This window comes from Mizuhopecten yessoensis, unplaced genomic scaffold (genome assembly GCF_002113885.1).
Source record: "Mizuhopecten yessoensis strain PY_sf001 unplaced genomic scaffold, ASM211388v2 scaffold3339, whole genome shotgun sequence".
Lineage (NCBI taxonomy): Eukaryota > Metazoa > Mollusca > Bivalvia > Pectinida > Pectinidae > Mizuhopecten > Mizuhopecten yessoensis.
This window is the reverse complement of record NW_018404995.1, coordinates 12,835-35,477: the sequence shown is the minus strand read 5'-3', so window position 1 is coordinate 35,477 and position 22,643 is coordinate 12,835. Positions and strand designations below refer to the sequence as shown.

General features: G+C 37.2%; 1 protein-coding gene across 2 annotated transcripts in view; it reads left to right on the top strand.

Annotated features, from left to right (window-relative positions):
- LOC110447364 (5-phosphohydroxy-L-lysine phospho-lyase-like) overlaps positions 1-18,786 on the top strand; it is a 36,869-nt gene extending 18,083 nt beyond the window's left edge. For both annotated transcript variants that reach the window (XM_021492991.1, XM_021492992.1), the window contains 6 exons: positions 3,910-4,118; positions 7,979-8,073; positions 8,514-8,638; positions 11,855-12,009; positions 12,407-12,496; positions 14,077-18,786. In XM_021492991.1, coding sequence (XP_021348666.1) covers positions 3,910-4,118; positions 7,979-8,073; positions 8,514-8,638; positions 11,855-12,009; positions 12,407-12,496; positions 14,077-14,359 — 957 coding nt within the window. In that variant the 3' untranslated portion in view covers positions 14,360-18,786. The remainder of the gene's footprint in view (positions 1-3,909; positions 4,119-7,978; positions 8,074-8,513; positions 8,639-11,854; positions 12,010-12,406; positions 12,497-14,076) is intronic.
- Positions 18,787-22,643: the final 3,857 nt, after the last annotated feature.

The following is a 22,643-nucleotide window of genomic DNA, read 5'->3' as shown; positions in this document are numbered from 1 at the left end:
AGGTCATAGGTGATGGCTGTTATTTCTTATAGGTACACTCTGTTAATTGTCAAATTTATTCTAGTGATTTCATTTTGATACAATTTATACAAAGGTGATGTTATTTAATGATTAAGGGTCGAAGTCAACAGTATTTTCTATAGAAAATCTATATCATTCAAATTGATACATTTCTGAACAGATTTGATGAAACTGAAAGAGAATAATTAAAACAAACCGTTTAAGATGATACAGCCATGGTCCGGACCACAATCTACTATTTGTAGATAACTGTAGTCTCTTCAGCTCTTGTTAAACTATCCTAATGAAAAGTTGTTAACAAGAAGATTTAGAAATATGCAGATAAAATTAATTTCATTCTTTCAACGATAGCTATAGATAGCTATTGGTACTAAATATGTATTGACAAGGTGCAAGGTTCTCTAACAGACATAATTTGTTGTTGTTTGCATGTCCCAGCTATTCTCGTCTAAATCAAAACTGATTTATATATTGTGCTACTATTAAGGTGGTAATAATTAGTCTGTTTCAGGGGGCCTTTAATTCACCCCTGTGCCTTATACGATCAGAGCACCACTTATTGTGTGAGGAATCGAACAAACATATCATTTCACCCTAAGCTACTCTGCTAACATCCTAACATTGACTTTTATTCTTATCAGCCTGTTTTTATCTGGCAATAAGCCACTACCTATAATTTCCAGTTCGTCCATACTCATATGGATGCACTGATTGCAGGACAAGGAAATAGCATTTGTGGGCGTATTTCTGACTGAACAGCAATTAAAGTTAGATCTGATTATGGCAAGCCAAGTTGTCATTTATTCATGGAGCAATGTTGATCCAGTACTTAACCAAATTATATAAGATATCTCATATATTATATAAGATATCTTATAAATTATATATGATATCTTATAAATAATATAAGATATCTTATAAACATATAAAATATCTTATAAACATGTAAGATATCTTATAAAGAAAATTAATTGAGATATCTTATAAAGAACGAGACTCTTGCGAGACGGACAAAGAAGAAATGTTTGAAAATCACTGCTCCCGTTGTATAAGGTCACATCTGTTTGTGTTGGCCATAATTTGGTTAAGTACTTGATCAAAATTGCTCCATGAATAAATGACAACTTGGCTTGCCATAATTATAGTAGTTTCAATTTGATAACTGGTCCCATTGTCATAGGCAGCCATTTTCGATCAAATCCTCTCGGACCCCTTCGGTTATCGATAGGTTCCAAGCGCTGTGGGGAGGGTTTATTGTCTCACATTTAAATCTCTTTCTTTATAAGATATCTTATAACCCAATTATATAAGATATCTCATTTATTTTTGTTTATAAGATATCTTATATATTATATATATAAGATATCTTATAAAAGATATAAGATATCTTTTTTTTTTTATAAGATATCTTATATAATATGTAAGATATCTTTTTTTTTTTATAAGATATCTTATATCTTTTATGAAATATATAAGATATCTCTTTTTTTTTTATAAGATATCTTATATCTTTTATGAGATATCTTTTATAATATATAAGATATCTTATATAATAAATCAGATATCTTATATACTTTTCTTTATAAGATATCTTATATATTTTGGTTAAGTACTGGATCAACATTGCTTCATGAATAAAGGACAACTTGGCTTGCCATATCTGATGCAATTCAGTGGAAATGCCAACCGATGCTATTTCCTTGTCCTGTAATTAGCCCAGACCCTATTTGAGCTAGGTATGTGTTGGCTTCCTGGACTTACTACTGGATAAATATGGTACATGTTTTGCTATTTATATCTATATATAGCTATACATGATCTCCCTAATCATGATGGACAAGTTTTGCTTATTAAAGCCTTTGTGTTATAAAGCTGCATCTTTAGGCATGAAATCCAGGCAACCTATGGCATTAATTTGTTGTTATTGCAATTATCCTAAGATAACTCCTGATCATCTTAGACACAATGATCATCAACTAGAGCTAACTCCAGAATACTTTCAAACAATTCTTGTCATATTTGGAGTCGACTCTGTTTCAGACTCCGTGTGGTTTACATACAACAATGATATACCCACAAATACTTATATGATACAGTGTATATTACTTGCATTGTGTACGTCAATTACTACTGCAGCTAGCTGTCGTAACGTTCTCTAGCTTTTACCTAGACAGTATAACCCTGTATTGTGTTGGTATCTAGCCCAGAAATACCATGGTCTATAGGGATTCTGTCTCACACTGACTGGACACCAAGTGTTAATACATCTACATCTAGCTACACTGTAGGTCTACTTGATTACATAATATTACCTTATTTTTATCTGACAGGTAGTGGTAGTTGTAGTGCTACATGGTCAGACCTTACACTGCTAACCATAATGGTCAAATCGTATACCTGAACTGATCAATAGGTCATATTGTATTATAATGCCTGAACTGACCACAAGATCAAAATCATGTATTTTCACCATTTTCCTCAATGTTTCCCAACGTGGAAACCCCCCCTGGAAATTCGGACCCCCCACCCAGATAGGTCTCTGGATCCTCCACTGTTTTGGTACCATTACACAAGTGACCATTTATAGGTCAGACAAGTGTAGAACACTGACTACTGGTAATACATACATGTAGGTCAAACTTGACTATTACACCACTTACTAATGCAGACAATCAATACAATGTAGGGTTTTATTTTGAGTTTGAATTATAGACATCCCAGAAGCACCTCCATTTACTTGGCCATTTATCTGGTAACCTTAAGGATTCGCTAATAAATACAGTAATATAATAATGTTATTTATATGCCATGAACATACAAAATGTGCTGTACATTCATGTGTATGAGAGGCATGACCTTCTTCACATCCAGTTTGACAAGTAAGACAACAGTGTCATACTTCCACTGATAACCCTGTTTGATACAAGATATCTTAACACTGTGTGTTATATGTACAATTGCTCTATTTGGCAAAACAATGAATATGGTTGATTGGTACATTAAGGAGTCGCCCATCTGTTATAATTTGTTCAGTTTTGACATCCCCCCCCCAGATTTATTGCCCTTATTGCACTGTGACATTTCAAGTCGTGTTAGGAAAAATCTCAAAGACTAATTCTTACCTGTTACAATGATAAGTATAGGGAATATGTAAACATGTTCTGTAAATCGGATGGCGAATGTTAATTTATTGGATTAAAGATGGCTGCCGTTGTCTTTAATTGGCTGAAAAAATGATGGTTTCACCTTAAGTTCTAAATAAAGTTAAATTTTGTGGGAGTGATGCATAAGGAACATACATCATGTCAAACAGCCAACCTTTTAGTTACAGGATTGAAGATGACTGCCATGGTCTCGGATGGTCTACGGCAATAATGGTATTGGTTCAACTTCAACTTTGTTGTTGAACGACTGAAAGCATGAATATTCAAATTGGCTACTTTGACCTCTGATTGGATGATGTCTTTATGCCATAATTTATGTTGAGCAGATAAGAATGTTTTGTGATTATTTGATTGCATATGCTGGGATTTATAACAGCACAGTTAGAACTGCTGATAATGTTTTCAACAGACTTTCATAAAATTTTGGCACCATTTGCATCACTTTATATGTACATTTATGGCAGCATTTTTATTTTGACAATTCAGCAGAGAGCCTTTATCTCATTCACCCCAGAAAATTTCATAATAAACTATTCCAACCTTTGAATTGGAAGTGTTCAAATATGTCTTCAGGGGTGAATGAGTTAACTCACAATTTCAGATGATTACACATTAAATGATCTTTGTGATCTAGTTTAGAAAGACAATGATATGAAATATATGTGTTTTAAATTTGACATCCCGTGAGAACATCGACTGATTCACAGCATGGGTTTGGTTACAGGTCTCATGTCCAGATGTGTACAGAGGCAAATACCGCGACAGGGACTACCCTGGGCAAGACATTGGGCAGCTGTATGCCAATGATGTCCGCGATGTCATACACAAGATTAAGCAAGATGGCAAGAATGTCTCCTTCTTCATTGCTGAGTCCATGCAGAGTTGTGGTGGGCAGATCATCCTACCTCAAGGCTACCTCCAGTCTGTTTACAAGTGTGTACCTGTACTTAATTCTTTGAAATGTTTTTTTTTATGTTGGGGGGGGGGGTCTGTTTATAAGTCAATTATGGTACTTTTAATATGTTACAGTCCATCAAGCACTAAGGTTTAGTTGTAGCTGGTTTATATGATGTTTTAATGAAATCATTGCTATGACCTGTATGTACCTGTGATAGCTGGGAAAGACAATGAAAGGCTGTAACATGTAAATTTACATATAAACACTGTATGTAGGTGTATGGGTTAGGTATATCCAATATGAGATGGACCACCTTGGTATTCAAATCAGTTACCACTATGTCAATTTCACAGTTCAGGAAAGACATGAATATGAAAGTTAGGTGTGATTGTATGGTTTGACCGTGTTGGAGAGATGTAAGTAAGGTGGAGGGTTTGGTCATGTTGGAGAGATGTAAGTAAGGTGGAGGTTTTGGCAGTGTTGTAGATCAGTGAGATGTTGGTAAAGTGCTAGGTTTAGGGATGTTGGAGAGATGTTGGTAAAGTGCTGGGTTTGTTGGAGATATGTTGGTAAGGTGCTTGGTTTGGCAGTGTTGGAAAGATGTTAGTAAGGTGCTTGGTTTGGCAGTGTTGGAGAGATGTTAGTAAGGTGTTTGGTTTGGGGATGTTGGAGAGATGTTAGTAAGGTGCTTTATTTAGAGATATTGGAGATATATTAGTAAGGTTTACTTTGGTTTGGCAGGGTTGGAAAGATGTTAGTAAGGTGCTTGGTTTGGAGATATTGGAGAGATGTTAGTAAGGTGTTTGGTTTGGCAGTGTTGGAAAGATGTTGGTAATGTGCTTGGTTTGGCAGTGTTGGGAAGATGTTAGTAAGGTGCTTGGTTTGGCAGTGTTAGGAAGATGTTAATAAGGTGCTTGGTTTGGCAGTGTTGGAAAGATGTTGGTAAGGTGCTTGGTTTGGCAGTGTTGGAAAGATGTTGGTAATGTGCTTGGTTTGGAAGTGTTGGGGAGATGTTAGTAAGGTGCTTGGTTTGGCAGTGTTAGGAAGATGTTAATAAGGTGCTTGGTTTGGCAGTGTTGGGAAGATGTTGGTAAGGTGCTTGGTTTGGCAGTGTTGGAAAGATGTTGGTAATGTGCTTGGTTTGGAAGTGTTGGGGAGATGTTAGTAAGGTGCTTGGTTTGGCAGTGTTAGGAAGATGTTAATAAGGTGCTTGGTTTGGCAGTGTTGGAAAGATGTTGGTAATGTGCTTGGTTTGGCAGTGTTGGGAAGATGTTAGTAAGGTGCTTGGTTTGGCAGTGTTGGAGAGATGTTAGTAAGGTGCTTGGTTTGGCAGTGTTGGAGAGATGTTAGTAAGGTGCTTGGTTTGGCAGTGTTGGAGAGATGTTAGTAAGGGGTTTGGTTTGGGGATGTTGGAGAGATGTTAGTAAGGTGCTTTATTTGGAGATATTGGAGATATATTAGTAAGGTTTACTTTGGTTTGGCAGTGTTGGAAAGATGTTAGTAAGGTGTTTGGTTTGGAGATATTGGAGAGATGTTAGTAAGATGCTTGGTTTGCGGATGTTGGAGATCAGTGAGTAAAATGCTGGTTTTTGTAGTGGTGGAGATATGTGAGTAAGGTGCTGGCTAATTGACAAGTTGAAGTGAGATGTGCTGGTTATGTTAAGGCAGTATTGATCAGTAACTGGTACCAGTACTCCTGTCTTCCAACAAGGATGGTGTGCCCAAGTTTGTTTTATGTCTCTCTGACATGTAACATCCAATGACTACTTAAATGAATACAAAGTCGAAATGATGTAATTTCCATATAAAGTGGCAGACGAAATGTGCATGTGATTAAACATACTGGTGTTGGATGAAAGGGAGATGAACTTAGAGCTGTAATGTGTGTCTGGCACCGGACACTTCCAGTGAACATGATACACCATACTCGACAACTGTCTTAAGTTACTCGATCTCGGAATCAGTCTGGTCAAGATAGTGTTACATGCTGAAGTTAAACAGCTACGCACATTATTGTATGAAAGTCACACTGCTTATAAACAATTGACACATGTAAATGACTGTCAAGCTCGTATTTGGTGGGGTCAAGTACAGGATAATAAACTTAATAAGGTCATGAAGTTGTGTGAAATATATATTGAATTCAAATTAACAAAGAGTCTGAGTAAAAGAGTGATAAATATTCAATCTGGAAAAAATGTATAAAGTGACCTTGCCATGGCGCTGTGTCCTTTTTTTTGTCCAGTTTACCATCTGTCCGTCAACATTTGCTTTCAAATGCTACTAGTCCAGAACAGCTGTATGTATGCTTGTTACTGCAATGTATTCGTTTAAATGTTTTGCAATGATTGCTTAAACATCCAGTTGGGAGATATCAGTTACAATGGAAAACAATAACTATACTTAAGACAGGTGATCTACAAAAGTACAAGACAATCACATAGAGAAGAATGGGATATACAACAGTACAAGACAATCACATAGAGAAGAATGGGATGTACAACAGTACGAGACAATCACATAGAGAAGAATAGGATATACAACAGTACAAGACAATCACATAGAGAAGAATGGGATATACAACAGTACAAGACAATCACATGGAGAAGAATGGGATCATGAAAGGGATATTTCATCATATTTGAAATACAAAATGTAGTACTGAATCCATGCAAACAAAATAGAAGTGTGCTGGATATATATCATAAACAATAATCGGGCTACATTTAATGCTGTAGTAATCACTATGGTAGAGATTGACTCATCAGTAGCCAGATTTTATCAGCAATTTGCTCATTTTTCAAAACAGTACGAGTATTACATGCAGACAAAAGTAATCATGTACATATATATGATGTATAAGTCGGATGGGTCAAGTGTCCCTCCTAAAGGGAACAGATAAGTGATTCCAGACCAACATAGCCTTACCTTACAGAACCTGAACACCTACATTGTATAAGTCGGATGGGTCAAGTATCCCTCCTAAAGGGAACAGATAAGGGATTCTAGACCAACATAACCTTACCTTACAGAACCTGAACACCTACATTGTATAAGTCGGATGGGTCAAGTATCCCTCCTAAAGGGAACAGATAAGGGATTCCAGACCAACATAACCTTACCTTACAGAACCTGAACACCTACATTGTATAAGTCGGATGGGTCAAGTATCCCTCCTAAAGGGAACAGATAAGGGATTCTAGACCAACATAACCTTACCTTACAGAACCTGAACACCTACATTGTATAAGTCGGATGGGTCAAGTATCCCTCCTAAAGGGAACAGGTAAGTGAGTCCAGACCAACATAACCTTACCTTACAGAACCTGAACACCTACATTGTATAAGTCGGATGGGTCAAGTATCCCTCCTAAAGGGAACAGGTAAGTGAGTCCAGACCAACATAACCTTACCTTACAGAACCTGAACACCTATAAATCGGATGGGTCAAGTATCCCTCCTAAAGGGAACAGGTAAGTGATTCCAGACCAACATAACCTTACCTTACAGAACCTGAACACCTATAAATCGGATGGGTCAAGTATCCCTCCTAAAGGGAACAGGTAAGTGAGTCCAGACCAACATAACCTTACCTTACAGAACCTGAACACCTATAAATCGGATGGGTCAAGTATCCCTCCTAAAGGGAACAGGTAAGTGATTCCAGACCAACATAGCCTTACCTTACAGAACCTGAACACCTACATTGTATAAGTCGGATGGGTCAAGTGTCCCTCCTAAAGGGAACAGATAAGTGATTCCAGACCAACATAGCCTTACCTTACAGAACCTGAACACTGGAATAACTCCAACAGTATTTTCTAGTCCCAGCATATCTAAAAGATAGAATAGGTTTTAGTGTCTGGTTATATTGACCGACTGTTTGTCCCCATAGGTATGTGAGAGAGGCTGGCGGAGTCTGTATAGCTGATGAGGTCCAAGTGGGATTTGGCAGAGTAGGAAGTCACTTCTGGGCCTTCCAACCTCAAGGTAACCAAATTTACTTTTAACTAATAACCATATTAGTTTTGCAAGTAATTCTTAAGATTATTCATAAACTATAATTTACTATGTCTATGTTTGATGTATATGTCACTCTGGTACAGAATACTAGCCGGTTCTTACTGACTTGGTTAGGGAGGTGTCTCTTTAGCTCATTCGGTAGAGCATGAGACTGAACACCAGAGGTCCTAGGTTTGACTCCTAGTGGAGGCATTGAAAAAGTAATGATCTGTGTAACATATAATAAATGTATAGTTTTGTATTAAACATTTTGTGTTAATCTGTTCAGTTCATTAGAAACTGACATATTTGACCAGGGAATCATGACAAATAATGACGGGCTGGTTGTTTTGTGATGTGTGGAAGGTAATTCCCGAGTAGGTATAAACATGTTGTCTGTAAGCTTAATTACAGGTTTTGTGTTTCAGGTGTTGAACCAGATATTGTTACGTTAGGGAAACCAATGGGTAATGGTCACCCAGTGGCTGCAGTAGTCACCACACAAGCGATATCAGACAGCTTTAGGGACAGTGGCATGGAGTACTTCAACACAGTAGGTCTATGTTTGTACAATCTGTGTATAATGGGACAGCTGTTTGTATCTAGTATTGGTCGACCAGATAACAAGATTGGTGTCATTTTAATATCAAGCATAGGACATGAACTTGTTTCCCTATTGTATGGTATACAATTTCATTGTGGTAGTGAACCCTCGTGTAGGATATACAATGTAACTATTTCATTGTGGCAGTAACCCTCGTGTATGGTATACAATATACCTATTTCATTGTGGCTGTAACCCTAGTGTATGGTATACCATGTAACTATTTCATTGTGGCAGTAACCCTTGTGTATGGTATACAATGTAACTATTTCATTGTGATAGTAACCCTAGTGTATGGTATACAATGTAGCTATTTCATTGTGGCAGTAACCCTTGTGTATGGTATACAATATAACTATTTCATTGTGGCTNCACCCAGTGGCTGCAGTAGTCACCACACAAGCGATATCAGACAGCTGTGTGTATGGTATACAATGTAACTATTTCAGTATAGCAGTAACCCTAGTGTATGGTATACAATATAACTATTTCATTGTGGCTGTAACCCTAGTGTATGGTATAAAATGTAACTATTTCATTGTGACAGTAACGCTAGTGTATGGTATACAATGTAACTATTTCATTGTGGCAGTAACCCTAGTGTATGATATTCAATGTAACTATTTCATTGTGGCAGTAACCCTTGTGTATGGTATACAATATACCTATTTCATTGTGGCTGTAACCCTAGTGTATGGTATAAAATGTAACTATTTCATTGTGACAGTAACGCTAGTGTATGGTATACAATGTAACTATTTCATTGTGGCAGTAACCCTAGTGTATGGTATACAATGTAACTATTCCATTGTGGCAGTAACCCTAGTATATGGTATACAATGTAACTATTTTATTGTGGCAGTAACCCTAGTGTATGGTATATAATTTAACTATTTCATTGTGATAGTAACCCTATTGTATGGTATACAATGTAACTATTTCATTGTGATAGCAACCCTAGTGTATGGTATACAATGTAACTATTCCATTGTGGCAGTAACCCTAGTATATGGTATACAATGTAACTATTTTATTGTGGCATAACCCTAATGTATGTTATACAATGAAACTATTTCAGTGTTGCAGTAACCCTTGTGTATGGTATACAATGTAACTATTTTATTGTGGCAGTAACCCTAGTGTATGGTATACATACAATGTAACTATTTCATTGTGGCAGTAACCCTCATGTATGGTATACAATGTAACTATTCCATTGTGGCAGTAACCCTAGTGTATGGTATACCATGTAACTATTTTATTGTGGCATAACCCTAGTGTATGGTATACAATGAAACTATTTCATTGTTGCAGTAACCCTAGTGTATGGTATACAATGTAACTATTTTATTGTGCCAATAACCCTTGTGTATGGTATACCATATAACTATTTCATTGTAGTAGTAAGCCTAGTGTATGGTATACATATAATGTAACTATTTCATTGTTTCATAGTCAGTTATTCTAGTGTAAGGTATACAATCAATATACCTATTTCATTGTGGCTGTAACCCTCTTCTATGGTCTACAATGTAACTATTTCATTTTGGCAGTAACCCTCATGTATGGGATACAATGTAACTATTCCATTGTGGCAGTATCCCTAGTGTATGGTATACGATGTAACTATTTCATTGTTTCATAGTCAGTTATTCTAGTGTAAGGTATACAATCAATATACCTATTTCATTGTGGCTGTAACCCTAGGGTATGGTATACAATGTAACTATTTCGTTTTGGCAGTTACCCTTGTGTATGGTATACCATGTAACTCTTTCATTGTTTCATAGTCAGTTATTCTAGTGTAAGGTATACAATGTAACTGAGTGTTACAGTGACCCTAGTGTATGGTATACGATGTAACTATTTCATTGTGGCAGTAACCCTAGTGTATGGTATACACTAACTATTCCATTGTGGCTGTAACCCTAGTGTATGGTATACAATGTAACTATTCCATTGTGGCAGTAACCCAAGTGTATGGTATACAATGTAACTATTTTATTGTGGCATAACCCTAGTGTATGTTATACAATGAAACTATTTCAGTGTTGCAGTAACCCTTGTGTATGGTATACAATGTAACTATTTTATTGTGGCAGTAACCCTAGTGTATGGTAAACATACAATGTAACTATTTCATTGTGGCAGTAACCCTCATGTATGGTATACCATGTAACTCTTTCATTGTTTCATAGTCAGTTATTCTAGTGTATGTGGTATACAATGTAACTGAGTGTTCTGTGACCCTAGTTTATAGTTTACAGTGTAACAATTCAGTATGGCAGTAATCCTTATACATGGTGTACTACTATAAGGTATACTGTATGACTTTTTCAGTGTGGCAGCGGTCCGTGTACATTGTGTACTACTAGAAGTTATAGTGTATAACTTTTTCAGTGTGGCAGTAATCCTTGGACATGGTTTACTACTATAAGTTATAATGTATAACTTTTTCAGTGTGGCAGCGGTCCGTGTACATTGTGTACTACTAGAAGTTATAGTGTATAACTTTTTCAGTACGGAAGTAATCCTTGTACATTGTGTACTACTATAAGTTGTACTGTATAACTTTTTTAGTACGGATGTAATCCTTGTACATTGTGTGCTACTATAAGTTATAATGTATAACTTTTTCATTATGGCAGCAATCCTAATGTAAGGTGTACTAATATTAGTTATACTGTATAACTTTTTCAGAATGGCAGCAATCCTAATGTAAGGTGTACTAATATTAGTTATACTGTATGACCTTTTCAGTGTGGCAGCGGTCCGTGTACATTGTGTACTACTATAAGTTGTACTGTATAACTTTTTCAGTGTGGCAGCAATCCTTGTACATGGGGTACTACTATAAGTTATACTGTATAACTTTTTCAGTATGGCAGCAATCCTAATGTAAGGTGTACTACTATTAGTTATACTGTATAACTTTTTCAGTGTGGCAGCAATCCTAATGTAAGGTGTACTACTATAAGTTATACTGTATGACTTTTTCAGTATGGCAGTAATCCTTGTACATGGTGTACTACTATAAGTTATACTGTATAACTTTTTCAGTATGGCAGCAATCCTAATGTAAGGGGTACTACTATAAGTTATACTGTATCACTTTTTCAGTGTGGCAGCAATCCTAATGTAAGGTGTACCATGTAAATATTTCAGTATGGTGGTAACCCGGTGTCGTGTTCCATTGCCATGGCTGTACTAGATGTAATAGAGAAGGAACACCTGAGACAGAATGCTCTGGATGTTGGTCAATACTGGAAGGCCAAGGTTACAGAACTAATGAGCCAGTTTGACATAATCGGACAAGTCAGGTAATTACTGTTAGCTTGTATTGTATAGATTACTATTGGACTTGTGAAATCCCCACAGAACTATAGTCAATATGTATACAGGTAAAGTGTATGTACACACTGAGCTTATTGATTAGTAAACAAATTGAAGTAAGAATCAAGTTATGAATGGAAATGAGAAAAATGGTATAAAAATAAAAGGAAAAGTTGTCTTATTAAAAAAGAACAGCTAATGATTTCTCTTGTATTTTGACCTTTTGACCTTAAATTGTTGTTACTGGAGTAAAGGTCTGCTTCTGGAATTATATTGGCTTGGCTTCTTTTACCTTTCTGTTATGTACTGTAATTAAGTTCTGTTCTTCAATTACATTTTCACATGTTCTGTAATAAAGGTAAAGGTTTCTTCCTTATGTAATAGGGGTCAAGGTCTTTTCCTTGGTATTGACCTTGTTAAGGACAGGGAGACTCGAGAGCCAGCTACTGAGGAGGCAAACACGGTTATAACAAGGTAAGTGTGTCAGCCCTTTGTGTGTGTTATATCTACTCGTACATAGTAATATCTCGCAGCCTCACTCCCCCACCCCATACTGTACACATGACCTCATTATATATAATGACCCATTCCTACCTACATTGCATCTGCGTTTCTCTCCAATTTCGACTAAACAACCATATTATTTGCACCATTTTTGCGCTGGACAAATATTGGGTGTATAATGAAGTCTTATTGTATAGCAAAATGGTAAGTCAAATTGGAAAGGAGGGGGTAGATGGGAAGTAGAAGAAGAGAAGGGGTGATAGAATCAGAACATGATCAAACAGAAGGGTGATGACACGTAACAAATGTGGAATAGGGGTAGGCAAGAGAGGAGAAATAAAACGAGGGGAGATAGAGAGGAGAAATAAAACGAGAATAGGGGTAGGCAAGAGAGGAGAAATAAAACGAGGGGAGATAGAGATGGGAGAATGGAAGCACCATGTGTGTGAAAGACAAAATACAGGGAAGGGAGACCATGAGGGGCAACCAAATGTAAGTAGGGGAGACAGAATGGAAATGAAATGAAAGTAGTAGAATCAGAATGGAAACAGAGAAGAATTGCGAGGGAGACAAGTGGATCATATGTGTGGGGAGACAGTCATGCAAGACGGTCATTAAGGATAAATGTACCACTGAATTTAAAGCTTTTTCATCTGCATTATAAAAGCTTCAATAAACCATTTCTGATAAAACACCCATACCTTGTAAAACTTGAATGAAAAATAATACCTAAAATCAACAAAAGAGATATCAGCAATGTTCTGAGAGTGAAAATTCCACGACCCGGACCTCAAATTATGATATGGCCTCTCTATTTCCTATACTCACTTCTCTACTCTGTCTTTTCTGTAGCGTCTCCCTAGGTACCAATCTTCATATAGTTAAACCCCAGACAAATAAACAGGCTACCCGATCTGTGGTAGATCTATCTGACTACAGTGACTTCCAAAATGAAATGAAAGGGACGTTCAAGCATACATGAAAAGTACAGTGGAACTCTCTAGTGTGTCACTTCATGTGGGACAAGGATGTTTGAGGTGCATGTAGATGACAGATTCAATGGGAGCAGAGGAGACAGGGGGAAATAAAATGAAGTAGTTGAGGTCAAAAACAGAAGATCGAAAAGAGTAGATTTAGAGCAGAAGATTGACAGAAACAGGAGATACAAAGGGACCAAGAGGAGATACAGAGGGGAGATGGAATGAAAAAAGGGTGTGGTAGAGTGGAGAAACAGAATAGGGGAGCAGGTTGAGAAACAGTGGGCGCATGAAGATGGAATAAGTTGGGGATGAGGAAAAATAATAGACAACGACAGTAGAATGCGAGGAAGGAGATTTAGAGGGGAGAGATACACTAGGAACAGTGGAAGACAAAGTGGAAATAAAATGAGATATCGGGGAGTCAGGAGAGGTGAGGGGAGGGGTGGGGAGGAGATACAATTGGATCCTGGGGATATAAGGGGAATAGATTATTAGGAGAAATGTTGCAGTAACTATTGAGGGATATGACTTGTGTTTGGTTTTCTTATATTGACATGGTAAATGTTGTAGGATGAAGGAGGAGCACATTCTACTCAGTACAGATGGCCCCTACAGTAACGTCATCAAGACCAAGCCGCCGATGTGTTTCAGTAAGAACAATGTTGACCACTTTATGGAGAAGTTGACCGTGATACTAACAGAGGTCACCACACAGAGAACGAACACAAATGTAAACTCCTCACAGGGAGTCTCTAACGGTCTCACTGGAGGTAACACAGACGTTATCAACAAGGACGACGGCGACATCAACAAGAACATCTGTACTGGCCGAAAATCTATGAAGGTGCACTAGTCTTACACATACTTCCATACTTAATGATGCAGCATGATAAAGTAACATACTACGTGATGTTTTTGTATGACCTTTCTCCGGTTGTTGGTCAGTTAGCACTGAAATGGACTGGACTAAGTGCCTCGTACATCTCTGGTTACAAGCCCATATTATATAGTCTCTTTTGGCTCCGTGATCTACTGACTGAGGTTCATTTTTGTCATCATCCATGGTCCATATAGCTATGTGAACATTCAGGTGAACACTTTTCACAGCAATATGGCCTATTCTACATAATCTTTTATTACTCAAAACATTCAACATGAGTTTAAATTTTGCCCGCAGAGTTGTATTGTAAAATTAGATTTCAGAATGTTCTAGTATATTATCAAATCTATTTTTAAATTATTTAATTGATTGATTTAAAATATCCTGTTTATGTTTGTGTTATAGCTAGCCTTTCACAATTTCTACAATGATCAGTTTTAATGATCGTGTTTTACTTTGCATGAATTTGAATGAAATGATTGAATCTAATTCACTATTTTTGATTCTATCAAAATTTTAATTGCATTATCAGAACTGCTTTTACCCATAGAATATATTTTGTAGAGAATGTAGATGCATGTTTTTGTTATATTTACATGATCATTTAATTTCACAATTAGAATGTCATTCCTTAATAGTTTCCAAAGACTTAAAGTATTAGATTGATAGCTTTAGTTGTAGTATAGCAATAGCTTAGGACTTGAATGCCAGCGGTTTTCATTTACTTTAATGTTACAAAGTTTTAATTTTAATTATTTACTGATATCAGTTTAATAGTTATATAGATTTTCTTTAGTTATTGGTATCTGTGTTAAAATAGTTATTGATTACTCTAATGGTATCTGATAAACTATCTAATATGTAGTTATTAATGAGAGGATATTGATGTTTTTATATTCCTCTCCCCAAAGGGGATCAATACTGGAATCGGTTGTTTGTCTATACGTCTGTACGTTTGTACGTCTGTCTGTCTGTAGACAAAATCTTGTCTGGACAACTTCTACAGTTTTCAGCTGAATTTCATGAAACTTTGCTGATGTAATCAACACACTCTGAAGTTGTTTAGTTGTGATTACGGCATTTAAATTTGTATGGGAGTTATGACCCTTTTTACAAAAGTTGGTCAACACCATCTCGTTTGCACAACTTCTACAGTTTTATGCTAAATTTCATGAAACTTCACTGATACAGTCAACCCCACTCTGAAATAATGGGGGTATAATTTTTAGTTTTAGTATATACAGCAATAGGGCAAATTTTGTTGTGAAATATCTGTTGTCTCTGTCATGTATGTCATTTTATGTGTACTTTTGTGAAGCTCTAACACAGTAGTTTTCTACTGGAAAGTCAGCATTGCTAGGCATGTCTACATTCAGGGAACTTATACAGACATGTATTATATAAAGTGGAAATTCTGCGCATAAACTACCGTATATATCCTGTAATAAGCCCAGGAGGCCAACAAGTAATCTCACTCAAAGGGATGAGCTTATAACAGGACAACGAAATAGCCTTTGTTTTTATTAAACTACAATGGATATGTATAGGCTTAATACCTGGCATGGGTGTATTGCCGGATAAATACGGTATCTCATTATGTGACAGCACCAACACAAACATTATCATGTGTATGTACTTAATTCAAAATAATTTGCAATGCAAATAATCACAGCCTTCTATTTATACGTGATTATCTTATTTTAAAAGAAAATTGCAGTGACAGAAGACATTTTTTTGTAGGGACTGTCAACAGTATGCTGGTTTAAAGGGCCCAGTGTGTAATCTGTTGGTTTAAATGGCCCAGTGTGTGATCTGCTGGTTTACATGCGGTATATGCTCAAAAGATTATGCCAAAATGCATTTTTTTTTTTAAATAAACATGTTCAAACCATAGTTTTAAAGTCAATTTCAAGAGAGAGAATATAGTCAAAAATAATTTTCATGGAACTTTCCTGTAAATTTCTCACAATATGTAGCACATCCTTAAGAAATTGTCCAGATCAAAGGAGCTTATAAATTTAAATCATGTGGCAATTTGTTTTTCTGTTTACCTGGGCATCCAATCTGGGTAGGTAATTAGATTTTAATTTGTGGCAGGTTTGGCAGTAAACTTCAGATACTCAGGTGATATAATTAGTTTATTACAAATCAGACTTTTGATATGTTATGTGAGCAATACATTTCCTTTGTGCCTACAGAATGCCACATGTGTTCTTACATAATAAATGATATCACTAGTTACATGTCTACACATACCCTACAGATTCAATATACCATACTATCATCACTTTGAGGCTACCACGCTTGATCTGCAAAAACCACCTGCACAGTATTCAACTCAACCCTGTTTTAAGCTCAATATAGAAAATATTGAAAATGAGGGTAATTTATGGTAAAATCTGTAAATACAGTAATAAGTTAAGTGCTTATTTTACATTGCATCTAAAAACCAGGTAATCTGGACATTCCATAAGTAAAAAGTGGTAGACATATTGTGAAAAGCAAATGGTACCAACAAAATCTTCCTTGTCTTGTCAGAAAATTTGCTCATTTGATTGGTGCTATATTTGCCAAAAAAATGTTTGGGTTAGATATGTAACTGTTTTCAGGGTGTTATGTGTGTTTTCCTACCAAAGACAAGCTATCTTTTAAAGGCCATGATATTATAGATTAATGCCTGATTATTATAATGCTGTGTAATCCTCAGGTGGAGAGGAGAAAGATTGTAACCAGGGAAATGTTGTGATATTTACTAAGTATTTAGAGTATTATTTTCGTTTGATATCTACTTATCTACAGTATTAATCAGACACTACCTCTTTTCTGTAGTGTTAGTGTGATAGCAATATAAAACAGACATTCCTTAGGGATTGTCTAGTGGAGACCAGGATCACTCCTAGTATATACAGTAAAGACCTTACAGGAGATAGGATTGATGGGAGACTAGGATAACTCCTAGTATTTACAGTAAAGACATTACAGGGGATAGGATTGATGGGAGACTAGGATCACTCCTAGTATTTACAGTAAAGACCTTACAGGGGATAGGATTGATGGGAGACTAGGATCACTCCTAGTATATACAGTAAAGACCTTACAGGGGATAGGATTGATGGGAGACTAGGATCACTCCTAGTATATACAGTAAAGACCTTACAGGGGATAGGATTGATGGGAGACTAGGATCACTCCTAGTATATACAGTAAAGACCTTACAGGGGATAGGATTGATGGGAGACTAGGATCACTCCTAGTATATACAGTAAAGACCTTACAGGGGATAGGATTGATGGGAGACTAGGATCACTCCTAGTATATACAGTAAAGACCTTACAGGGGATAGGATTGATGGGAGACTAGGATCACTCCTAGTATATACAGTAAAGACCTTACAGGGGATAGGATTGATGGGAGACTAGGATCACTCCTAGTATATACAGTAAAGACCTTACAGGGGATAGGATTGATGGGAGACTAGGATCACGCCTAGTATATACAGTAAAGACCTTACAGGGGATAGGATTGATGGGAGACTAGGATCATGCCTAGTATATACAGTAAAGACCTTACAGGGGATAGGATTGATGGGAGACCAGGATCACTCCTAGTATATACAGTAAAGACCTTACAGGGGATAGGATTGATGGGAGACCAGGATCACTCCTAGTATATACAGTAAAGACCTTACAGGGGATAGGATTGATGGGAGACCAGGATCACTCCTAGTATATACAGTAAAGACCTTACAGGGGATAGGATTGATGGGAGACCAGGATCACTCCTAGTATATACAGTAAAGACCTTACAGGGGATAGGATTGATGGGAGACTAGGATCACTCCTAGTATATACAGTAAAGACCTTACAGGGTTTAGGATTGATGGGAGACCAGGATCATGCCTAGTATATACAGTAAAGACCTTACAGGGGATAGGATTGATGGGAGACTAGGATCACGCCTAGTATTTACAGTAAAGACCTTACAGGGGATATGTTGAATCTAGAATACCTGGTAACTCCTTTACTTTTTGTAGAGACCACATTTTTAACTTCATTCGTATGAATGTTCTTTTGTGTGTACAGTTCTTAAAGTACATACTAGCATTTCTGATCTGATGGTGTGGCCATGATAATTCATTTACTAAAAGCTTACTGTTGTTTTGAAAAGGAATCATTATTGAATTTCCTCAATTCCTATTTTGATGGTGGTTTTAATTACTCTATGAAATTCAATTAAATGCTGTTTTGATTGCTTTAACAGAAGTGATCCATTCTGTCACAAAATACAAAGTCGACAGCATTGTAAAGACAACTTGAAGTCTGTTTTCTCGAATTTTATGCATTTATATTGTGTAACATACAACTTGTTAAACAAGGATTAATAAAAACTTGTTGAATTCAGCAGGTTGTGTTTTATATCATTTCTGTAACCATACAGGTTGTGTTTTACATTATTTCTGTAACCATACAAGTTGTGTTTTATATCATTTCTGTAACCATGCAGGTTGTGTTTTATATCATTTCTGTAACCATGCAGGTTGTGTTTTTAGGTCACCTGAGCTTTGCTCAAGTGACCTATTCCAATCACTTTCCGTCCGTTGTCGTCCATCGTGCGTTGTGCGTAAACTTTTTACATTTTCAACTTCTTCTCAAGAACCAGTGGATGAATTTTTTTCAAACTTGGTCAGAATCATCCTTGGTAGATGAGGCTACAAAATTGTAAAATTGGGATTTCTACCCTAACCCTAGGGGCCAGGGCGGGGCCCAAAAGGGAAAATTAACCAATATTTCAAAAATCTTCTTCTCCAGACTCAGAGGTATTACAGTCATTTTCTCTGCATGGATGGAAAGATCATCAGGGGCTTTATTTAAATTGTAAATTTCAGGACCCCCGAGCTATCCGTTCTCCCTTGGGGAGGGGGTAAAGTTTACTATAGTTTATATAGGGAAACAACACTTTTGGGTATATTTTGACAATTTTCTGTTGGAAATTATTTTTACTTGGTCAGAATCATCCTTGGAGGAGGAAGATGGTTTTAAATTGTAAAATTGGGATTCCTACCCCAACCCTAGGGGCCAGGGCGGGGCCCAAAAGGGAAAATTAACCAATATTTCAAAAATCTTCTTCTCCAGACTCAGAGGTATTACAGTCATTTTCTCTGCATGGATGGAAAGATCATCAGGGGCTTTATTTAAATTGTAAATTTCAGGACCCCCGAGCTATCCGTTCTCCCTTGGGGAGGGGTAAAGTTTACTATAGTTTATATAGGGAAACAACACTTTTGGGTATATTTTGACAATTTTCTGTTATCCCTTGGACCTCTTGTATATCATTTCTATAACCATGCAGGTTGTGTTTTATATCATTTCTGTAACCATGCAGGTTGTGTTTTATATCATTTCTGTAACCATGCAGGTTGTGTTTTATATCATTATGATTCTAATTCACTACGTTCAACCGAACATAAAGCATTTATCATATAAAACTCAACACCTATGTATGGGAGTGGCCTTCGACGGTCAATCATTTTCTTACAGAAAAAATGTACATGAAATACAAGGGCACGTGCCCGATCTTTCTTCCCTTCTCCCTTCTCCATTCCTCCTGAATCCGGATCCTGGCCGACTCTAGGAATTCTCTTCCCGGCATCATCCCTGAAGTCCATGCCTGTCTCAAGGAAAACAGGGAAATTTCATAATTCTATGATTTAACAAAAGAAAATATAATTTCTTGAAGTGAGTTGATGAACCGTCAAGACTCGAATGACTATGTCACCCTCAAACTACCTTTAATACTCTATAGACACCCGTGTCGCACCTGTAACTCATGCAGTTACACGTTACCCGTTCCATCCTCACGCGGCTACCTGTGTCACCTTGGCCTCAGATCCGGACACTAGTACACATGTACTACCTGCACTACATACATGACGGTATACCGTGACTATAATAAATACATTTTCTGTAACCATGCAGGTTGTGTTTTATATCATTTCTGTAACCATGCAGGTTGTGTATTATATCATTTCTGTAACCACGTAGTTGATTTTATTTGTACGAAGAGATGTACTCTTTGTGAGAGGTATATATAAGGTTATGTGTTGTATAATTTCTTGAAAAGGTGTAGTATTTGAGAATTACTGATAACATATTCATGAATGTGACGTTCTATAAGCACAAGTGAGTAAAGACAAAAATTATCATTTCCAATTTACTTATTGGAATATCAATATTTTCACAAGTCTAAAGCAATAGCTGGCTTTATCTTTCATTTTTGTCTGTTTTTTGGTATCAATGGCTTGTGCATCGATTAATAAAGCCCACCATTCAAATCGCCCTGCGTCCATGTTCTGTCGTCATTCCCTCGCGGATCTGTACGTCGTCCGTCATCTGCGTCAGGGTTATCCTTAAACAATTCTGGTTATCGCTATTTCTAAAGGAAGTACTAGAGGGATCTTTCTCAAATTTTATATGTAGGTTCCCCTTGGTCCCTAGTTGGGCATAATCACTTTTGAGACTGATCAGATAAACAAAATGGCCGACAGACAGCCATCTTGGATTTTGACAGTGAATGTTTGCTTTCACTATTTCTCAATAAGTACTGGAGGGATCTTTCTCAAATTTTATATGTTGGTTCCCCTTGGTCTTTAGTTGTGCATAAACAAAATGGACGACAGGCAGCCATTTTGGATTTTGACGATGAAGGTTTGTTATCGCTATTTTTCAGGAAGTACTGGAGGGATCTTTCTCAAGTTTTATATGCTGGTTTTCCTTGGTCCCTCGTTGTGCAGGTTAACTTTTGAGACTGATCAGATAAACAAAATGAAAGACAGGCACCAATCTTGGATTTTGACAGTGAATGTTTGTTATGGCTATTTCTTAGGAAGTATTGGAGAGATCTTTCTCAAATTTTATATGTAGGTTCCACTTTGTATGAAGTTGTGCATGTTTTCTTATGAGACTGATCGGATAAACAAATCTTTGATTTTGACAGTTAATGTTTGTTAGTGCTATTTCTAAGGAAGTTCTGGAGGGTTCTTTCTCAAATTTTGTATGCAGATTCCCCACTATCCTTTATTGTTCATGTTTTCTTTTGAAACTGATCAAATCAACAAAATGGCCGACCAGTGGCCATCTTAGATTTTTGACATTGAAGGTTTGTTAGTAATATTTCTCAGGAATAACTCAAATTTGATATGTAAGTTCCCCTTGATACATCCTTTTGCATGTTATACTTTGAGACTGATCATAAAAACAAAATGGCCGAAGGAAGAACTAAACAGATCTTTCTCATATTGCCACACTGCAAGAAAAACACGTGACTATAACGGAAGTGTAATGAACTACCACACTGCCAGAGAAACACGTGACTATAACGGAAAGTGTGATGAACGACCACACTGCCAGAGAAACACGGGGCTATACCGGAAAGTGTGATGAACGACCACACTGCCGGAGAAACACGTGACTATAACGGAAAGTGTAATGAACAACCACACTGCCAGAGAAACACGTGACTATAACGGAAAGTGTGATGAACGACCACACTGCCAGAGAAACACGGGGCTATACCGGAAAGTGTGATGAACGACCACACTGCCGGAGAAACACGTGACTATAACGGAAAGTGTAATGAACATCCACACTGCCAGAGAAACACGTGACTATAACGGAAAGTGTGATGAACGACCACACTGCCAGAGAAACACGGGGCTATACCGGAAAGTGTGATGAACGCCCACACTGCCAGAGAAACACGGGACTATAACGGAAAGTGTGATGAACGACCACACTGCTGGAAAAACACAGCACTATACCGGAAAGTGTAATGAACGACCACACTGCCAGAGAAACACGGGACTATAACGGAAAGTGTGATGGACGACCACACTGCCGGAGAAACACGGCACTATACGGAAACTGTAATGAACGACCTTACTGCCAGAGAAACACGGGACTATAACGGAAAGTGTGATGAACGACCACCATGCCGGAGAAACACGGGACTATACGGAAACTGTAATGAACGACCACACTGCCAGAGAAAAACGGGACTATAACGGAAAGTGTAATGAAGACCACACTGCCAGAGAATCACGTGACTATAACGGAAAGTGTGATGAACGACCACACTGCCAGATAAACATGGGACTATAACGGAAAGTGTGATGAACGACCACACTGCCGGAGAAACACGGGAAACAAGANGGAGAAACACGGGACTATACCGGAAAGTGTGATGAACGCCCACACTGCCA